General features: G+C 46.4%; 1 protein-coding gene across 32 annotated transcripts in view; it reads right to left on the bottom strand.

The window, feature by feature from the left end:
• Nucleotides 1-697: 697 nt before the first annotated feature.
• CNIH3 (cornichon family AMPA receptor auxiliary protein 3) overlaps nt 698-17,283 on the bottom strand; it is a 276,611-nt gene continuing 260,025 nt past the window's right edge. For 26 of the 32 annotated variants that reach the window (XM_027564554.1, XM_027564569.1, XM_027564571.1 and 23 more), the window contains 3 exons: nt 11,499-11,642; nt 7,188-7,248; nt 698-2,644 (listed from right to left, as the gene is read on the bottom strand). In XM_027564554.1, coding sequence (XP_027420355.1) covers nt 2,351-2,644; nt 7,188-7,248; nt 11,499-11,642 — 499 coding nt within the window. In that variant the 3' untranslated portion in view covers nt 698-2,350. Of the gene's footprint in view, nt 2,645-7,187; nt 7,317-10,999; nt 11,244-11,498; nt 11,643-17,283 lie in introns of those variants that run through there. The other 6 variants (XM_027564566.1, XM_027564581.1, XM_027564578.1 and 3 more) reach the window with 5 other exon arrangements.

Here is a 17,283-nt window from a genome sequence, read left to right as displayed (position 1 = left end):
CTCATTTGCCCTGAGCCTCCCTGTTTTCCTGACCTGTAAACTGGGGGTTGAGAACATGCAACCTGCCATGTAGGATCACTGTGAGAGTTGGGAGAGGTCTTGCACAAAGCTCGGCACACAAAATGGCTCCACCAACTGTGTACTTTACTCTGATCTTATCATAATTCTCCCAGGAATTGAAAATTGGCTCAAACTCCAAACAACCACTGGCATTTCTTCCCAGTCACAACTCGTGGGGGAGAAATATTTGGATGTTTCTCTCTCATAAACATAAGAACTGCCCAAGAGACATTTGAAGTTTTTAAAAGCTTTTAGACAACCACCTTAGAGAAGAACTGCCCACAATAAAGCAAGTCTGAGGCTTGCCCATGAAAAAAAAGAAAATCAGGTGCTTCCTCTATAACTCTGTTTTAAAAATCTTCTCCTTCTCTCAGAAAGTTAATGTTAATCAAAACTTAATAGGATCCTAGCTACTTTCCCAGCTCTCAGGTGTGATGAAAAGAACATGGGGTTTAAGGTCAGACAACCTGGGGTCAAAGGCAGGTCTGGGACTGTTGTGTGACTATAGGTAAGACAGTTACCCTCTCTGAACCTCAGTCTCCTCACTTAGAAAATGGAAAAAAGAATCATATCAACGTCATAGGAATGTGAGGAAAGTCAAATGAGATGTAAAAACAGTCTGTAAAATGCAAAACACTATGAAAATGTGAATTGTTATTATTTACTGTTAAGAGAAATGATATCATATTTAACACTCAATCCCAGTAAACAGAGTCCCTCAGGAAGCCCCGTATCTCTGTGTCCTCCTCCTTTTTAAGTTGGAAGTTGCTATTTACATTTTAACAGTCTTTTCACATTGGTATCTGCTATTATGTCATTTCAAATTGCTTTGGAAAGAGGCAAAGTATAAAAACAAACAACAGCTCCCGGACCATTTATCCTCTGCTCTCAGTTGCATTTGCAAGATGGCGGTAGGATCAGATCTGCGGTCTGCAGCCTGGAACCCAGGACTGGTTTCTCTGGTTGAAGGTAGCCGGTTATCTCAGGAATCGAATCAGAAATGATACTAACCAGCCCTAAAGGAAACTCTCCACCCCAACCACAGTTACTGAGCCAAGGGGAAGCCTGATCCCAAAAATATTGCCTTGAATCCTCTGGTTTCATACCTTCAACCTCAAAGCATAAATCTACATTTTGTTTTCTGTAGAATTTTTAGAAGCAACGTGTCTTTTTGAAACTTTGCTTTCTCCACCTACCAGTTTACCATCTATATAGAGATGAAGCCAGCCTGTAACGGGTTTAAAATGAGACAGCCAGGTAGGCGAGACACTCAAGCAATCTCAGCGTTTTAAACACAGAATACATGTTACACAAACACCATTCATAAACCCGAGTCACAGACTTCAGATGGAAGCTGGTACATGTATAAATAGCCTGTGTATGTCAAACACAAGAAAAGAAGGGAAGTTGGGGGAATAAGGTCAAAATCATGGTGCCCAATTTAAACATAATAAAAATCTCAGCCTTGTCATTATTTACAACCCCGAGTACAACTCCTACCCAAGAAGGAGAGAATGTCGAATGGAAAATTCTAAATGAACTAATGTCCTCGTGTTGAACCAAACAGCACGAATGATGCAGCAGCATCAATGCAGCTATAGTTATGTTGTCTCACTTCTCAGCAGTCGGATGCCCACAGCAGAGAACTGCCACACCAGCTCTTTCTGGCCTCGGGACTGTTTGGGAAGCCTTAAAAGTTAGTAGTTTTGACTAGTGTTGATTAATTGACTCGCCTCCAATGGCCCTGTGATCGTTTGGGATGACAACAAAACAGTACAGTTTGTGGTGGCGAAGAATTAACACTTTGAACATGTCATCAGTATTTTAAAAAATCATTTTTCCTACAATTCCCCCCCTTCCCACTTCCCAGCCCCCACTCCTGATTTTGGCCATAATTCTTTACCAACATACCGCCCCCAAACTCAGTTCCCAACATCACTGGGCTCTTACAAAGCAGAGCAGAAAAATAGACACCCTTGCAGACTCAAGGCTGGTTACAGCCCAAGGCAAGTCTGCACACCTTCCAGGCCCCGCCCATCGAAGTGAAGGGCGTGGCCAGGGCTTGGAAGAAAGTGTCTCAGGTAAGTCCATGACATCCTTGAGATCTTCAAACTGTCCCACAGATGCAGCCTTGACTCTGGGTCACCCAGTTCCTCAGAGGGCACCCTCCAGCCTTCCAGCCATCACACCCACAGACCAGGAACGCAGCATGAACTTCAGGGAGCCTTTCAATAAAGGGGATTCAGGAAGCAGCAATTCTCGTTCAGAAGAGGTTTCGTGTTTCATCACCTCACATGCCCCTGCTGCCCAGAAGGGATCTACAGGCCAAGTGTGGGGTGCAAACGCGGAAGACTGGTACACAGGGCGACCACACGTGTGACAGCGGGCTGGCTCGGGCGCTGGCTGCTGCCTGCTTCCGGCTCCCAATTCCGAGTATCTGCCCATCTCTGTCTGTCACATCCCCACACTGGTCCCTGCTCCCGTCACCAGCAGGATGGACTGCACAGCCTCGGGCCTCTCCCATCTCAGTCTCTGTGAATGTGCGTGGTCTTCGAGTTAAGAGCTCACTAAAGTGTAGATCATGCTGGATGCAAAAAGAAGAGGAAAAAAGACGGCATTAGTGGGAGCCTGCAAAGGACTTAGACGGCCCTTAAAAGAGGCACCTTCCAGAAGCCAGACCCCTGGCTTCTTTTTCATTCCTGTCACTAGAGCAACTTATCTGCTCCCCAAACTCTTCCCTCTTCTACTTCCCACCTCGTGTAACCATTGTTACGAGGCCACACTGTGCCCCTTGGATGAGAGATATGACTGCTCTGAGCGTCTCTCATTATTCTCAACAGGATAATGATTATGGCTGCTATTCCTCTTTTCTGCAATTGCAGGACAGGTCCCCAGGGGTCCGGGGTGCCGTGGATTCTTTATGCCACCAGCTGCCACATGCATATGTGATGGCCATGTCCAGGGGCTCCCAGATTATGCTGGTTAATATGTCAGTGCTGGGGAGAAGCTCACCATCATGACTGTAGGGACGTGTGTGTGAACACAGGCCCTCTGGGCTCACAAACTAAATGAATTCGTAGCTGGTTAATTCCCTGGCCCTCTTGTTTTTAACAAAGTCCAGGCATTAAACATGCATTAAGAGTATGTGTCTTACGGTGGTGTTCTAACACCACTGAGGAGGGGGTCACACATCCCTGTACTCTTAGAAAGGGCTGCAAGCTAATTCTGCAACAAGGAAGAAGTTTCTATACCAAAATATACACTTTATCTGGCAGAAAGAAAAACAACTCTTTTACAATATAGAGAGAAGAAAGGAAAATCTAAGAAACAAAACCAAAGACAATGAAACTGAAGAATTTTGCTTCTAACCTTCTCCAGCTGCAAAGCCCCAGCAAGGCCCTTCTGAGAAGCTCAAGTTCTGCCTTTGAGAACGAGGTACGCCTCATGCTCACAGAGCCTCACCGGTCAGGTCTGGAGCTAGAGCGGTCTTATTTGACATGGGGAAATACAGGGGTCACTGAAAAGCGGATCACTCAAGGTCACACAGCAAGGCGAGGAGCCACGTCCCAAAACCAAAACCAGTGCTCCTTCCGTTATAACACTGAGCCTCACAGTATGTGTTCACTCACTTTCCTTCCCGCGTTCATTCAGTATTTATTGAGTGTCTCCTGAGTGCCAGTCCCTATTCTCAGTGCTGGGAAACAATGATGGAGTATGCAGCCCCATCCACTGCACTGAGGGAGGGTGTAGTTAAGCTGTAGCAACAATAAGGATTGAGCAAGCACCTACTATGTGCTGGGCACAACTAGGGCACTGCAGATACAGAGATGAATGAAACAGATGAAGTCTCTGCCATCAAGTACATCATAAATAACATAACCAGAGTGAGAGAAATGAACAGGAGGGGAGGCAGGCACAACCCAGAGCAACTGGTTAGGAGGGTGGTGCTCCTTAGGTATTAGTATCATTCTGGTTTACACCCTTAATTTTAAAAGGCCTTTATGCTGAACAGGCAGAATCCTCACTGGACTAACCAGTTTCTATTGGTTTTGATTTTAATATTAGCATTAGTATTAATATTCAATCAGTTCAGTTGCTCAGTTGTGTCCGACTCTTTGTGACCCCATGAATCGCAGCATGCCAGTCCTCCCTGTCCATTACCAACTCCTGGAGTTCAGCCAAACCCATGTCCATTGAGTCGGTGATGTCATCCAACCATCTCATGCTGTAGCGTCCCCTTCTCCTCCTGCCCTCAATCTTTCCCAGCAGCAGGGTCTTTTCAAATGAGTCAGCTCTTCGCATCAGGTGGTCAAAGTATTGCAGTTTCAGCTTCAGCATCAGTCCTTCCAATGAATATTCAGGACTGATCTCCTTTAGGATGGACTGGTTGGATCTCCTTGCAGTCCAAGGGACTCTCAAGAGTCTTCTCCAACACCACAGTTCAAAAGCATCAATTCTTCATCGCTCAGCTTTCTTTATAGTCCAACTCTCACATCCATACATGACCACTGGAAAAACCATAGCCTTGACTAGACGAACCTTTGTTGGCAAAGTAGTGTCTCTGCTTTTTAATATGCTGTCTAGGTTGGTCATAACTTTCCTTCCAAGGAGTGCTGCTGCTGCTAAGTTGCTTTAGTCGTGTCCGACTCTGTGCGACCCCATGGACGGCAGCCCACCAGGCTCCCCTGTCCCTGGGATTCACCAGGCAAGAACACTGGAGTGGATTGCCATTTCCTTCTCCAATGCATGAAAGTGAAAAGTGAAAGTGAAGTCGCTCAGTTGTGTCCGACTCCCAGCGACCCCATGGACTGCAGCCTACCAGGCTCCTCCAGCCATGGGATTTTCCAGGCAAGAGTACTGGAATGGGGTGCCATTGCCTTCTCCACTTCCAAGGAGTAAGTGTCTTTTAATTTCATGGCTGCAATCACTATCTGCAGTGATTCTGGAGCCCAGAATCTATAAGATCTTCTAGAACTAACACCCAAAAGAGATGTCCTTTTCATTATAGGGGACTGGAATGCAAAAGTAGGAAGTCAAGAAACACCTGGAGTAACAGGCAAATTTGGCCTTGGGGTACAGAATGAAGCAGGGAAAAAGCTAATAGAGTTCTGCCAAGAGAACACACTGGTCATAGCAAACACCCTCTTCCAACAACACAAAAGAAGACTCTACACATGGACATCACCAGATGATCGACACCAAAATCAGATTGATTATATGCTTTGCAGCCAAAGATGGAGAAGCTCTATACAGTCAGCAAAAACAAGATCAGGAGCTGACTGTGGCTCAGATCAAGAACTCCTTATTGCCAAATTCAGACTGAAATTGAAGAAAGTGGAGAAAACCACTAGACCATTCAGGTATGACCTAAATCAAATTCCTTACAGTGGAAGTGAGAAATAGATTTAAGGGACTAGATCTGATAGACAGAGTGCCTGATGCACTATGGATGGAGGTTCGTGACATTGTACAGGAGACAGGGATCAAGACCATCCCCAAGAAAAAGAAATGCAAAAAAGCAAAATGGCTGTCTGAGGAGGCTTTACATATAGCTGTGAAAAGAAGGGACGCAAAAAGCAAAGGAGAAAAAAAGTATTAATATTAAATAAGTAGCCCCTATCCGGGGGTTTCCTGGGTGGCACTAGTGGTAAGGAATCCACCTGCCAATGCAGGAGATGAAAGAGACTCTGGTTTGACCCCTGGGTTAGGAAGACCTCCTGGAGGAGGGCATGGCAACCCACTCCAGTATTCCTGCCTGGAGAATCCCATGGACAGAGGGGCCTGGTGGGTTACGGTCCATAGGCTTGCAAAGAATCAGACACGATGGAAGTGACTTAGCACACATGCACAACCCCCATCACATGTAACCTGCAAAGGTCTCCTGCTCCACAAGGCAACCTGAAGAGGGGGTGGCACTGGATGCTGGGGTGGTTCACGTGGCATAGGGGGCAGAGTCCAGGCTCCGGGGTCAACTGCTAACTGTCAGTTAGGACCTTCGACACATTTCTTAATCTCCATGATGTCATTAGGAACCCATCGGGAACCTCAAACTGTAAAATCCAAAGCCCCTCCTTTACAGGGTTCCCAGTGGCTGTCACTCGAGTCCATCATTGTGCTTGACTCAGAAGCAGCTCTCCGTGCACATGGGTCCCCTTCTGTCCCTGTGAGAATGGCCTGGACTGACAGTCCTGTGCTCACCACAAGCCCTGGATCTAAGGAGCTGGGAGCCCCTGAGATATGAGAAACAGGGTCTGTAAGGAGCTCTGAAGAGCACCAAGAAGTCAGATTCAACAAAGAAGGCAGAACCCTGATTGCCACTCAGGGTCACAGTGAGGTGGGAGAAGCAGTTGTTTCCCCTTTTGTTTTGCAAACGAAGTCATTAACGAATGTAACATAAAGGCAGAGTCAAACTGAACTAAAGGACAGACAATCAGACAGAATGTCTGGAACATGGTCAGTTACAGGATGATCACAGCCATCTAACAGGCAGGAGCCCCAGCACTGCCCCACAGCTCAGCAGACAGAGAGCAAAGTCATGAGGACTCCTATGCCTTCTTCCCTCCAGCACCTTACGTTCCAGCAGTTACTGCAACAAAACTGAAATGAGGGAGCTTGATCTGCCATCCAGACTAAAGCGGATCCCCAGTGAACAGGGCAGGATCTGGGGAAAGTTCTCTCCTTGTTCTGCTGGCTTTGAAGAGGGACAACACTGCCTCTGGGGCCAGGCCCCTCGCCTGTGATTCAGCAGCAGGGACTGCCCACAGCCCCACAAGGAAGCTGAGCACACTCCAGCGAGGAAACCTAACCTCTCTGTTAGCCCAAGGTGAGCAAATCGCTAAGCCCATGAAACCTTGAGTCACCTTCTGCAGGCTTCCCAAGATAAAAAGCAGTCTGAGCCAGCTTTCGTTAAGACACTTGGGCCAATCTGCTGGGCACCTTGAAAAGCTCCAGAGAGGCTTCAGGGACCCTTAGGCTCCTTTCAAATTGAAATAGGCAATGGACCAGGACATTCTATCCAGGAAGAGGACAGAAGTGTCACCCTGAGCCTGAACCAACCCTTGACTCCAACAAGACTGTGGTAAAAAAAAAAAAAAAAAAAAAGAATGTGGTAGAATATTCTGAATCACCTCCAGGGCTGAGTTATTCCAGAAGGAGTTATAGATGCAGCTCTTCTGAGTCTTCTGGACCCTGCGGATGCAGAGACGAGAGGAGGTGGACCAAGCAGCATCTCCAGGATGATGTGTAGCCCTGCAATTCTGAATCAGCAGATCTGAGACCAAGAATCTGCTCTGTTAAAAAGCACACCCTCTTCACCCCCTGATCCTAAGGCAGAAGATCCAAAGACCACATTTCGATAAAGACTTTCCTAAAGATTCCCCTAAAGGAAATCAACCCTGAATGTTCACTGGAAGGACTGATGCTAAAGCTCCAATGCTTTGGCCACCTGATGGGAAGAGCCAATTCATTGGGAAAGACCCTAATGCTAGGAAAGACTGAGGGAAGGAGGAGAAAAGGGTGACAGAGGATGAGACGGTTGGATGGTATCATTGACTCAATGGACATGAGTATGAGCAAACTCCGGGAGATGGTGAAGGACAGGGAAGCCTGGCGTGCTGCAGTCCATGGGGTCGCAAAGAGTCAAACACAAATAAGCAACTAAACAACAACAAAGATTTTCTAAGAGCCACCAGTTAAGAGCTCAGTCTTTGGGACTGAACTTGAGAGGGACTTCCAGCTTTGTCACTACGAGCTGTGACTGTGGGAAAATGATCTAATGTCTCAGACTCAGTTTTCTCATTGTCAACATGAGGGCAATAATAACATTTGGCTCATACACTAGGCAATACACATCAAGCTCTTAGCTCAAAGCATGGCTTGGCTTTTTAAAAATTTTTAATTGGAGGATAATTGCTTTACAATGTTGTGTTAATTTCTGCCATATATCAACATGAATGAATCAGTCATAGGTATACATACATATGTCCTCTCCCTTTTGAACTCCCCTCCTACCCCATTCCACCTCTTGAGGTTGTCAGAGAGCACTGGGTTTGAGCTCCATGTGTCACATAGCAAATCCCCACTGGCTGTCTATTTTATATATGATAATGTACGTGTTTCCATTTTGCTCTTTCGTCTCTCCCTCTCCTTCCCCCATTGTGCCCACATGTCTACTCTATGCCTGTGTCCCCACTGCCACCCTGCAAATGTGAACCATCTTTCCAAATTCCACATATATGCATTCATATACAATATTTGTTTTTCTCTTTCTGACCTACTTCACATAGTATAATAGGCTCCAGGTTCGTTCACCTCATCAGAGCTGACTCAAATGCATTCCTTTTCATGGCTGAGTAATATTCCATTGTATGTATGTACCACAACTTCTTTATCCATTCATCTGTTGATGGGCATCTAGGTTGCTTCCATGTCCTAGCTACTGTAAATAGTGCTGCAATGAACATTGGGGTACATGAGCCTCTTTCAGTTATGGTTTCCTCAGGGTTCAGTTCAGTTCAGTTGCTCAGTCATGTCCGACTCTTTGCGACCCCGTGAATCGCAGCACGCCAGGCCTCCCTCTCCATCACCAACTCCCGGAGTTCACTGAGACTCACGTCCGTCGATCAGTGATGCCATCCAGCCATCTCATCCTCTGTCATCCCCTTCTCCTCCTGCCCCCAATCCCTCCCAGCATCAGAGTCTTTTCCAATGGGTCAACTCTTCCCATGAGGTGGCCAAAGTACTGGAGTTTCAGCTTTAGCATCATTCCTTCCAAAGAAATCCCAGGGCTGATCTCCTTCAGAATGGACTGGTTGGATCTCCTTGCAGTGCAAGGGACTCTCAAGAGTCTTCTCCAACACCACAGTTCAAAAGCATCAATTCTTCGGTGCTCAGCCTTCTTCACAGTCCAACTCTCACATCCATACATGACCACAGGAAAAACCATAGCCTTGACTAGATGAACCTTTGTTGGCAAAGTAATGTCTCTGCTTTTCAATATCCTATCTAGGTTGGTCATAACTTTCCTTCCAAGGAGTAAGCGTCTTTTAACTTCATGGCTGCAGTCATCATCTGCAGTGATTTTGGAGCCCAGAAAAATAAAGTCTGACACTGTTCCCACTGTTTCCCCATCTATTTCCCATGAAGTGATGGGACCAGATGCCCTGATCTTCGTTTTCTGAATGTTGAGCTTTAAGCCAACTTTTTCACTCTCCACTTTCACTTTCATCAAGAGGCTTTTTAGTTCCTCTTCATTTTCTGCCATAAGGGTGGTATCATCTGGATATCTGAGGTTATTGATATTTCTCCCAGCAATCTTGATTCCAGCTTGTGTTTCTTCCAGTCCAGCGTTTCTCATGATATACTCTGCATAGAAGTTAAATAAGCAGGGTGATAATATACAGCCCTGACATACTCCTTTTCCTATTTGGAACCAGTCTGTTGTTCTACGTCCAGTTCTAACTGTTGCTTCCTGACCTGCATACAAATTTCTCAAGAGGCAGGTCAGGTGGTCTGGTATTCCCATCTCTTTCAGAATTTTCCACAGTTGATTGTGATCCACACAGTCAAAGGCTTTGGCATAGTCAATAAAGCAGAAATAGATGTTTTTCTGGAACTCTGTTGCTTTTTCCATGACCCATCGGATGTTGTCAATTTGATCTCTGGTTCCTCTGCCTTTTCTAAAACCAGCTTGAACATCTGGAAGTTCACGGTTCACGTATTGCTGAAGCCTGGCTTAGAGAATTTTGAGCATTACTTTACTAGCGTATGAGATGAGTGCAATTGTGTGGTAGTTTGAGCATTCTTTAGCATTGCCTTTCTTTGGGATTGGAATGAAAACTGACCTTTTCCAGTCCTATGGCCACTGCTGAGTTTTCCAAATTTGCTGGCATATTGAGTGCAGCACTTTCACAGCATCATCTTCCAGGATTTGAAATAGCTCAACTGGAATTCCATCACCTCCACTAGCTTTGTTTGTAGGGATGCTTTCTAAGGCCCACTTGACTTCACAGTCCAGGATGTCTGGCTCTAGGTCAGTGATCACACCATCGTGATTATCTGGGTCGTGAAGATCTTATTTGTACAGTTCTTCTGTGTATTCTTGCCACCTCTTCTTAATATCTTCTGCTTCTGTTAGGTCCATACCATTTCTGTCCTTTATCGAGCCCATCTTTGCATGAAATGTTCCCTTGGTATCTCTAATTTTCTTGAAGAGATCTCTAGTCTTTCCCATTCTGTTGTTTTCCTCAGGGTATATATGTGCAATAGTGGGATTTTTGGGTCATTTGATAGTTTTATTGCTAGTTTTTTAAGGAATCTCCATGCTGTTCTCCATAGTGGCTATATCACTTTACATTCCCATCAACAATGCAAGAGGGTTCCCTTTTCTCCACACCTTCTCCAGAATTTATTGTTTGTAGATTTTCAATGATGACCATTCTGACCAGTGTGAGGTGACACCTCATCATAGTTTTGATTTGCATTTCTCTAATAATGAGTAATGCTGAGCATCTTTTCATGCGTTTATTAGCCATCTGTATGTTTTCTTTGGAGAAATGTCTGTTTGGGTCTTCTGCCCACTTTTTGTTTGGGTTGTTTAAATACTGGGTAAATGCAGCTGCTTTCCGCCTGCCCCAGCCTAACCCAAACTCCAAGGCAGGCCCCTCTTCCTCGCCCAGCTACTGCCTACCAGACCACTTTGAGGATAGCGCTGGGTACCTGGAGATATTGTGGCCTGGTGCAGAGAGGGACAGGAGAGCAAAGTGACAGGTGAGACACCTCAGGGATGAGCCCAAAAGGAACAGGAAGGAGGAGGAGACATTTTCAGAAAAGGCACTTCCTGGGGAATCAAACCACAAGACAGTCTGTTTATAGCTATCCACTTCATTAGGATGTTCTACTCAGAAGTGAAGTGAAAAGAGGGGAGACTCTCGAAACAGAATTACAAAGTCAGCATGTTTTATTTAATTAGAGTGGTGTTACATAATACTGGGAGAATTGTGAGTATAAGCATTTAAGGACCCAAAATGCCCATTTGTGAAGCGTGACTGCCCCAGGGGGTCTCTGTTATGGTCCCCAAGAATGCTTTCACATGAAACTGGGGGTCAAGGGGCGATAAGGCTATGCATCCACGGCCACTGGTGAACTGACTGTCTGAGCTGTGGAGCTGCTGGGGGCAGGGAGCCCTGTGGAGGAGAAACCAAGTGCACTTTACCAACAATCTCCTAAGAGGGGTTGGCAGAATGTGTTTTCACTGTGTAGCTCAAAGGCTGCACCTGTCAGCTGGCAAGGTAGGACCTTGTGCCCCTCCCTCTCCTTCATACAGAAACTGTTAGATGGCTCCAACCGTCCCTGACAGGCCAGGACTCCAATGCTCAAAGGCCTGATATCCCCTCCACTTGCTACAGGAGTCAAATCCATAAAGAAGAGCAGAAACTCACCAGTAAAGGTAGTAGAAGAAGGAGAGGAGATAGAAGGCCAGCTTACACCACGCCTCCTTCTGACAGTAACTCAAGGTGTCTGCGTTCATGACCACCGGTGGGTCATAGGCGAGCTCGGAGCTGTCTGCTGGACAGTGGAAATACCTGCAGGGAGAGCAGACAGGCCGTCATCGGTTCTGAGACCTGGGAGGGACATGGGAAGTCACCTGGGCTGAGTCCTCCTGATGCCTGGCTTCCCTCTGAGGAGTCACTGCCAAGCAGTCATCTGCATTCTGCCAGAATCACTGCCCAAAATACAGCCCAGGAATCACTAAACAGTGGCTCAACCACTATCCTCCAGCAGGTGGTAACACCCGAGTATGCAGATCCACCAGCGTCACATTCGCCCCACACACAGGTGACAGAAGGAAACCATGTCACTTGGGAGGTACCAGGAAGAGCCTCCTTTCTCCAGGGATGTGGGTGGGTGAAGGGTGGTCTGTGTTGTGGGCAGGTCGGGGGGGTGGTGGTGTCTGTTATGTGTACAGATCTGGGCATCACTAGGGGCACAGGTGTGTGTGGACGTCAGTTGCATCTCTGCCTCCCAGTGTTGCTGTACCATAATTTTACCATAAATATTCATTACTTCGGATTAAACAATTCCTTTTGGATTATCCTCCTCCCAGACCCTCTTTTAAAATCCCGGATACTCTGGAAGGGACATCACATTCCCACTTGAGTGCGGAGGAGTTTACAGGTAATTTTCTCCTTGAGAGAAGGACGAAAATTATAAAAAGAACATCGGCCATTGCAGGCAGAGAGCTGCTCCAGAGGGAAATGGGGTGAACCCAGAGAGCGCTGGGAGGAGGGGGCAAATGCAGACTTGGTGTCATCTTCAAAACATCGCCTTGGCGCAGCGTGAACCCGCTGTGCTCACAGGAGGGGAGAGACTCCAGCTGTGCTGGGTGAGACCTCGGGAAGTGGTCAGGCAGGAGGTGAGTCTTGCCCCTGAGGCTGTCCATCTGTCTGGCCCTTACAAAGACACTGCCCCCAGGGTCTCAGCCAGCACCTCATTCAAAGCCAAAGAACAAAGTGCAGCTGAAATCGCTCTGCAGCTGCTTTTTTGTCAGCCTGGTGAGGGAATCAGGAAGCCGGGTGCAAATTAGTGGCTCCTGTGAGGCTCTGGGTCCCGCCGTGGTCCTCGAGGGAAATGGAGGACCAGGCGAGGGGTCTGATGGGCTTAATCACACCGGCTTTGAAGAGCATCCCCGTAATGCAGCAACTCCCGGAGCTGGTATTTCAGTTCCCTCTTCATCCCCTTCAGAGGACTGCGCTGACATTATCTGTCATCCACGCTGTGCCGAGAGGAAATCACAAGCCAGATTCAATGACATCTGCCAGCTCACAGCCCTCCAGGCCACTCACCGCTCCTCTTCCTTGGAGCAGATTTCAAAACCTATTTGCTTTTGCTGTGGCCTTGTTCCCAGGTGACATCATTAAGTGGAGGCAAGGGTGGCAGGGGGGCTGAGTGGCTCAGGGACTGAGCTTCTTTGGGTCAGCCATGAACCTCTCTGAACCCCAACTTTCACATCTGTAAAATGGGACTGAAACTGCTTACTCCAAAGGGCTGCTGTGAAAACTGTGTGAAGTGATGGGTCCAAATAATCTCAAAGAACAGATGCTGAACAAAAGTCCTGCTGTTCTACTTGCAATTAAGCGAACTGAGAGCTAAGCAGAGGGGGCTTTAACTGCCCTAGAAACATCGCTGGGCTGGACCTTCGGAGAGGAGAGGTGGGCAGAAAGGAAAGAGAGGGGGGTTCAAGGACTCCGATTTGTAAAGGACACTTCCCTTCCTCAATCCTTTTTCTTTCATTTTCTGGGTACTTACAAACTGCCAGAACTAGGCTAGATCTGTCAGGGATTCAAAAACATAAGGCTAACTTCCTACTGGCAAGAAGATTGCAGTCACTTCCTTATACACGGAAACGTTCCAAGTGTAACGGCATGGCTGGCTCTCCCTCCCTTCCTTGTGGAGGGGTGAGAGCCCTAAGAATCAGTGCACTAACCAAACTTCGGCAAATAAATCACATTTTTGATACCCTGGATTAACAACGAAGTGTTTGAAGAACTTTGGGATAAATGACTTTTAGAGGGAGAAGAGCCAGCCGTCAGGTGACAAGGACATGACCTGTGTTCCCTACAGAAATGGACCTGCCACGTCCCAGCTGAGTAATGCTGGGTTGTGACTCAACCTTGGTAAGTCTTTGTGACCTGTGTGTACAACCCACCTTTTTGTTGTGGATATTGGAGGAGGCAGACATGAAAAGTCTCTGGGTGGGTACTCAATCCATTTCAACACCATAATGTTTCCATTTGACTTCTCTTTAAATTCAGATTTTAGTAGGTTCGGTTTAGTTCAGTTCAGTCGCTCAGTCGTGTCCGACTCTTTGCAACCCCATGAATCGCAGCACACCAGGCCTCCCTGTCCATCACCAACTCCTAGAGTTCACTGAGACTCACATCCATCGAGTCAGTGATGCCATCCAGCCATCTCATCCTCTGTCGTCCCCTTCTCCTCCTGCCCCCAATCCCTCCCAGCATCAGAGTCTTTTCCAATAAGTCAACTCTTCGCATGAGGTGGCCAAAGTACTGGAGTTTCAGCTTTAGCATCATTCCTTCCAAAGAAATCCCAGGGCTGATCTCCTTCAGAATGGACTGGTTGGATCTCCTTGCAGTCCAAGGGACTCTCAAGAGTCTTCTCCAACACCACAGTTCAAAAGCATCAATTCTCCGGCGCTCAGCCTTCTTCACAGTCCAACTCTCACATCCATACATGACCACAGGAAAAACCATAGCCTTGACTAGATGGACCTTTGTTGGCAAAGTAATGTCTCTGCTTTTCAATATCCTATCTAGGTTGGTCATAACTTTTCTTCCAAGGAGTAAGCGTCTTTTAATTTCATGGCTGCAATCACCATCTGCAGTGATTTTGGAGCCCAGAAAAATAAAGTCTGACACTGTTTCCACTGTTTCCCCATCTATTTCCCATGAAGTAATGGGACCAGATGCCGTGATCTTCGTTTTCTGAATGTTGAGCTTTAAGCCAACTTTTTCACTCTCCACTTTCACTTTCATCAAGAGGCTTTTTAGTTCCTCTTCACTTTCTGCCATAAGGGTGGTGTCATCTGGATATCTGAGGTTATTGATATTTCTCCCAGCAATCTTGATTCCAGCTTGTGTTTCTTCCAGTCCAGCGTTTCTCCTGATGTACTCTGCATAGAAGTTAAATAAGCAGGGTGATAATATATAGCCTTGACGTACTCCTTTTCCTATTTGGAACCAGTCTGTTGTTCCATGTCCAGTTCTAACTGTTGCTTCCTGACCTGCATACAAATTTCTTAAGAGGCAGGTCAGGTGGTCTGGTATTCCCATCTCTTTCAGAATTTTCCACAGTTGATTGTGATCCACACAGTCAAAGGCTTTGGCATAGTCAATAAAGCAGAAATAGATGTTTTTCTGTAACTCTCTTGCTTTTTTGATGATCCAGCGGATGTTGGCAATTTGGTCTCTGGTTCCTCTGCCTTTTCTAAAACCAGCTTGAACATCTGGAAGTTCATGGTTCACTTATTGCTGAAGCCTGGCTTGGAGAATTTTGAGCATTACTTTACTAGCGTGTGAGACGACTGCAATCCCTGACCTCGGACGTGGGGTAGCTCCTCTTGGCTGCCTCCCCTTGGGCATGGGGTCCTCCCGGCTTCTGCCCCTGACCTCGGACGTGGGGTAGCTTTTAGTAGGTTACCTTTACATAAAAGGACTTTCGTATGTAACTGAATCATCTTCATTCCTCCCTAAACCTGCATCCTGCTCTTGGTCACCTCCTAGCAACCCAGCCTTGACATGCCCCCTCTTCTTCACCTCCTGTTTCCAATTATTGGCCAAATTATGTCCAGTTTACCTCTCCAGACCTCTCCCCCTCTTCTCTCTTCATCCCAACTTCCATTACCTGGGACAAGCCTTCATTCTTTCCACCTGGAATTTCACCAGAACCTCCTAATTAGATTTCGTCCTTAAAATTTCACCCTCCTACCCAGCCTTCCCGCTGCTGTCAGGGTCAACCATCCTAAAAATCGGATCCGGCAATGTCATTTTCCTCCTGGAAAGCTCCTGAGAGAGAGCCATTCCCTACAGAAGAAACGTTTCCAACTTCCTGCCAAGTCATTTCAGACCCTCCACACCTGATCCCCAGCTGCCAACGCCATCTCTGCTCCCTTTCATCTCAGGACCCCACAGCCAACCACACTGAACAACTGCTGCTCCCCAGAACACCAGGAGCTCTCTTACCTCTGAGCCTTTGCACAGGCTAGTCCCTTAACCTCGAATGTGCTTTTCCAGATTTCCCAGTGCTGCCCCTCCATTCCTCTACATTCTACCCATGCTCCTCATACACCTGGTAAGAATATATTTCCCTCCACCACTAGGGTATATATTCCTTGAAGGTAATATTATATTTTACATTCATCTTGGAATCCCCCACAATGTCTGGCCCATAGTGTGTCTTCCATATGTTTGCTAAATGAAGGAGTGAATGTTCCAGACGTGACTAAATACAGGTTATACTGTATGGTATGATGACAATGATTAAATGTTTGTGGGGGATCAAAAGTGTGGCTCATTTATCTGTACAATTGCATCTTTTACTACTTTGGTATACGCTTCCCCCACCCCCAACCCACCTTCTATACCCATATGGTGATTCTCTTTTACAAAAAGCCCAAATCATATGATCTGATGCATGGTCTTAGCAGGGAATAGAACATTTAAAATCAGAACTGTCCCAGAAAATGTAGCCCATCTGGTAGGTGGGTTATTTTTATTAAGATATAATTCATATGCCAAAAAATTCACCTTTTAAAAGTATACAATTCAGTGGTTTTTAACATACTCACAGCATTGTACAACATCACCAGTATCTAATTTCAGAACATTTTCATCAATTTCAAAAGAAAATAGCGTACCCATCAGCAGTCACTCCTCACTCCCACTCCCTTCCAGCCCCTGGCAATCACCACTCCACTTTCCATCTCTATAGATCTGCCTATTTCGGACATTTCTTATAAATGGCTTTTTGTGATTGGCTTCTTTCCTTGTAGCTCAGCTGGTAAAGAATCCACCTGCAATGTGGAAGACCTGGGTTCAATCCCTGGGTTGGGAAGATCCCTTGGAGAAGGGAAAGGTTACCCACTCCAGTATTCTGGCCTGGAGAATTGCATGGGGTCGAAAAGAGTATTCTGGCCTGGAGAATTTCCATGGGGTCGCAGAGAGTCAGACATGACTGAGTGACTTTCACTTCACTTCTTTCACTTGTAATATGTTCAGGCTTTGTCCATGGTGTTGCATGTATCAGCACTTTATTGGTTTTCATTGCTCAGTAACACTCCATTGTAAGGATATTTCACATTTCATTTGTTCATTCATCTTTTGATGGACATTTGGGTTGTGTCTTTGTTGTTGTTGTTTTTTAGTCACTGAGTTGTGTCTAACTCTTTGCGACCCCATGGACTGTAGCCAGCCAGATTCCTCTGTCCATGGGGTCTTCCAGGCAAGAAAACGAGTGGGTTGCCATTTCTTTCTCCAGGGGATCTTCCTGACCCAGGGATCAAACCCACATTTCTTATGTCTCCAGCATTGGCAGGCGGATTCTAGATTGCTGAGCCACCAGGGAAGCCTTGGTTTTGTCTACTTTGTGGCTACTGTGAATAATGCTATCAGATCAGATCAGATCAGTCGCTCAGTCGTGTCTGACTCT

This window comes from Bos indicus x Bos taurus, chromosome 16 (genome assembly GCF_003369695.1).
Source record: "Bos indicus x Bos taurus breed Angus x Brahman F1 hybrid chromosome 16, Bos_hybrid_MaternalHap_v2.0, whole genome shotgun sequence".
NCBI classification, from domain to species: Eukaryota; Metazoa; Chordata; class Mammalia; order Artiodactyla; family Bovidae; genus Bos; species Bos indicus x Bos taurus.
The sequence above is the reverse complement of the archived record's forward strand: the minus strand, read 5'-3'. Positions and strand labels throughout refer to the sequence as shown.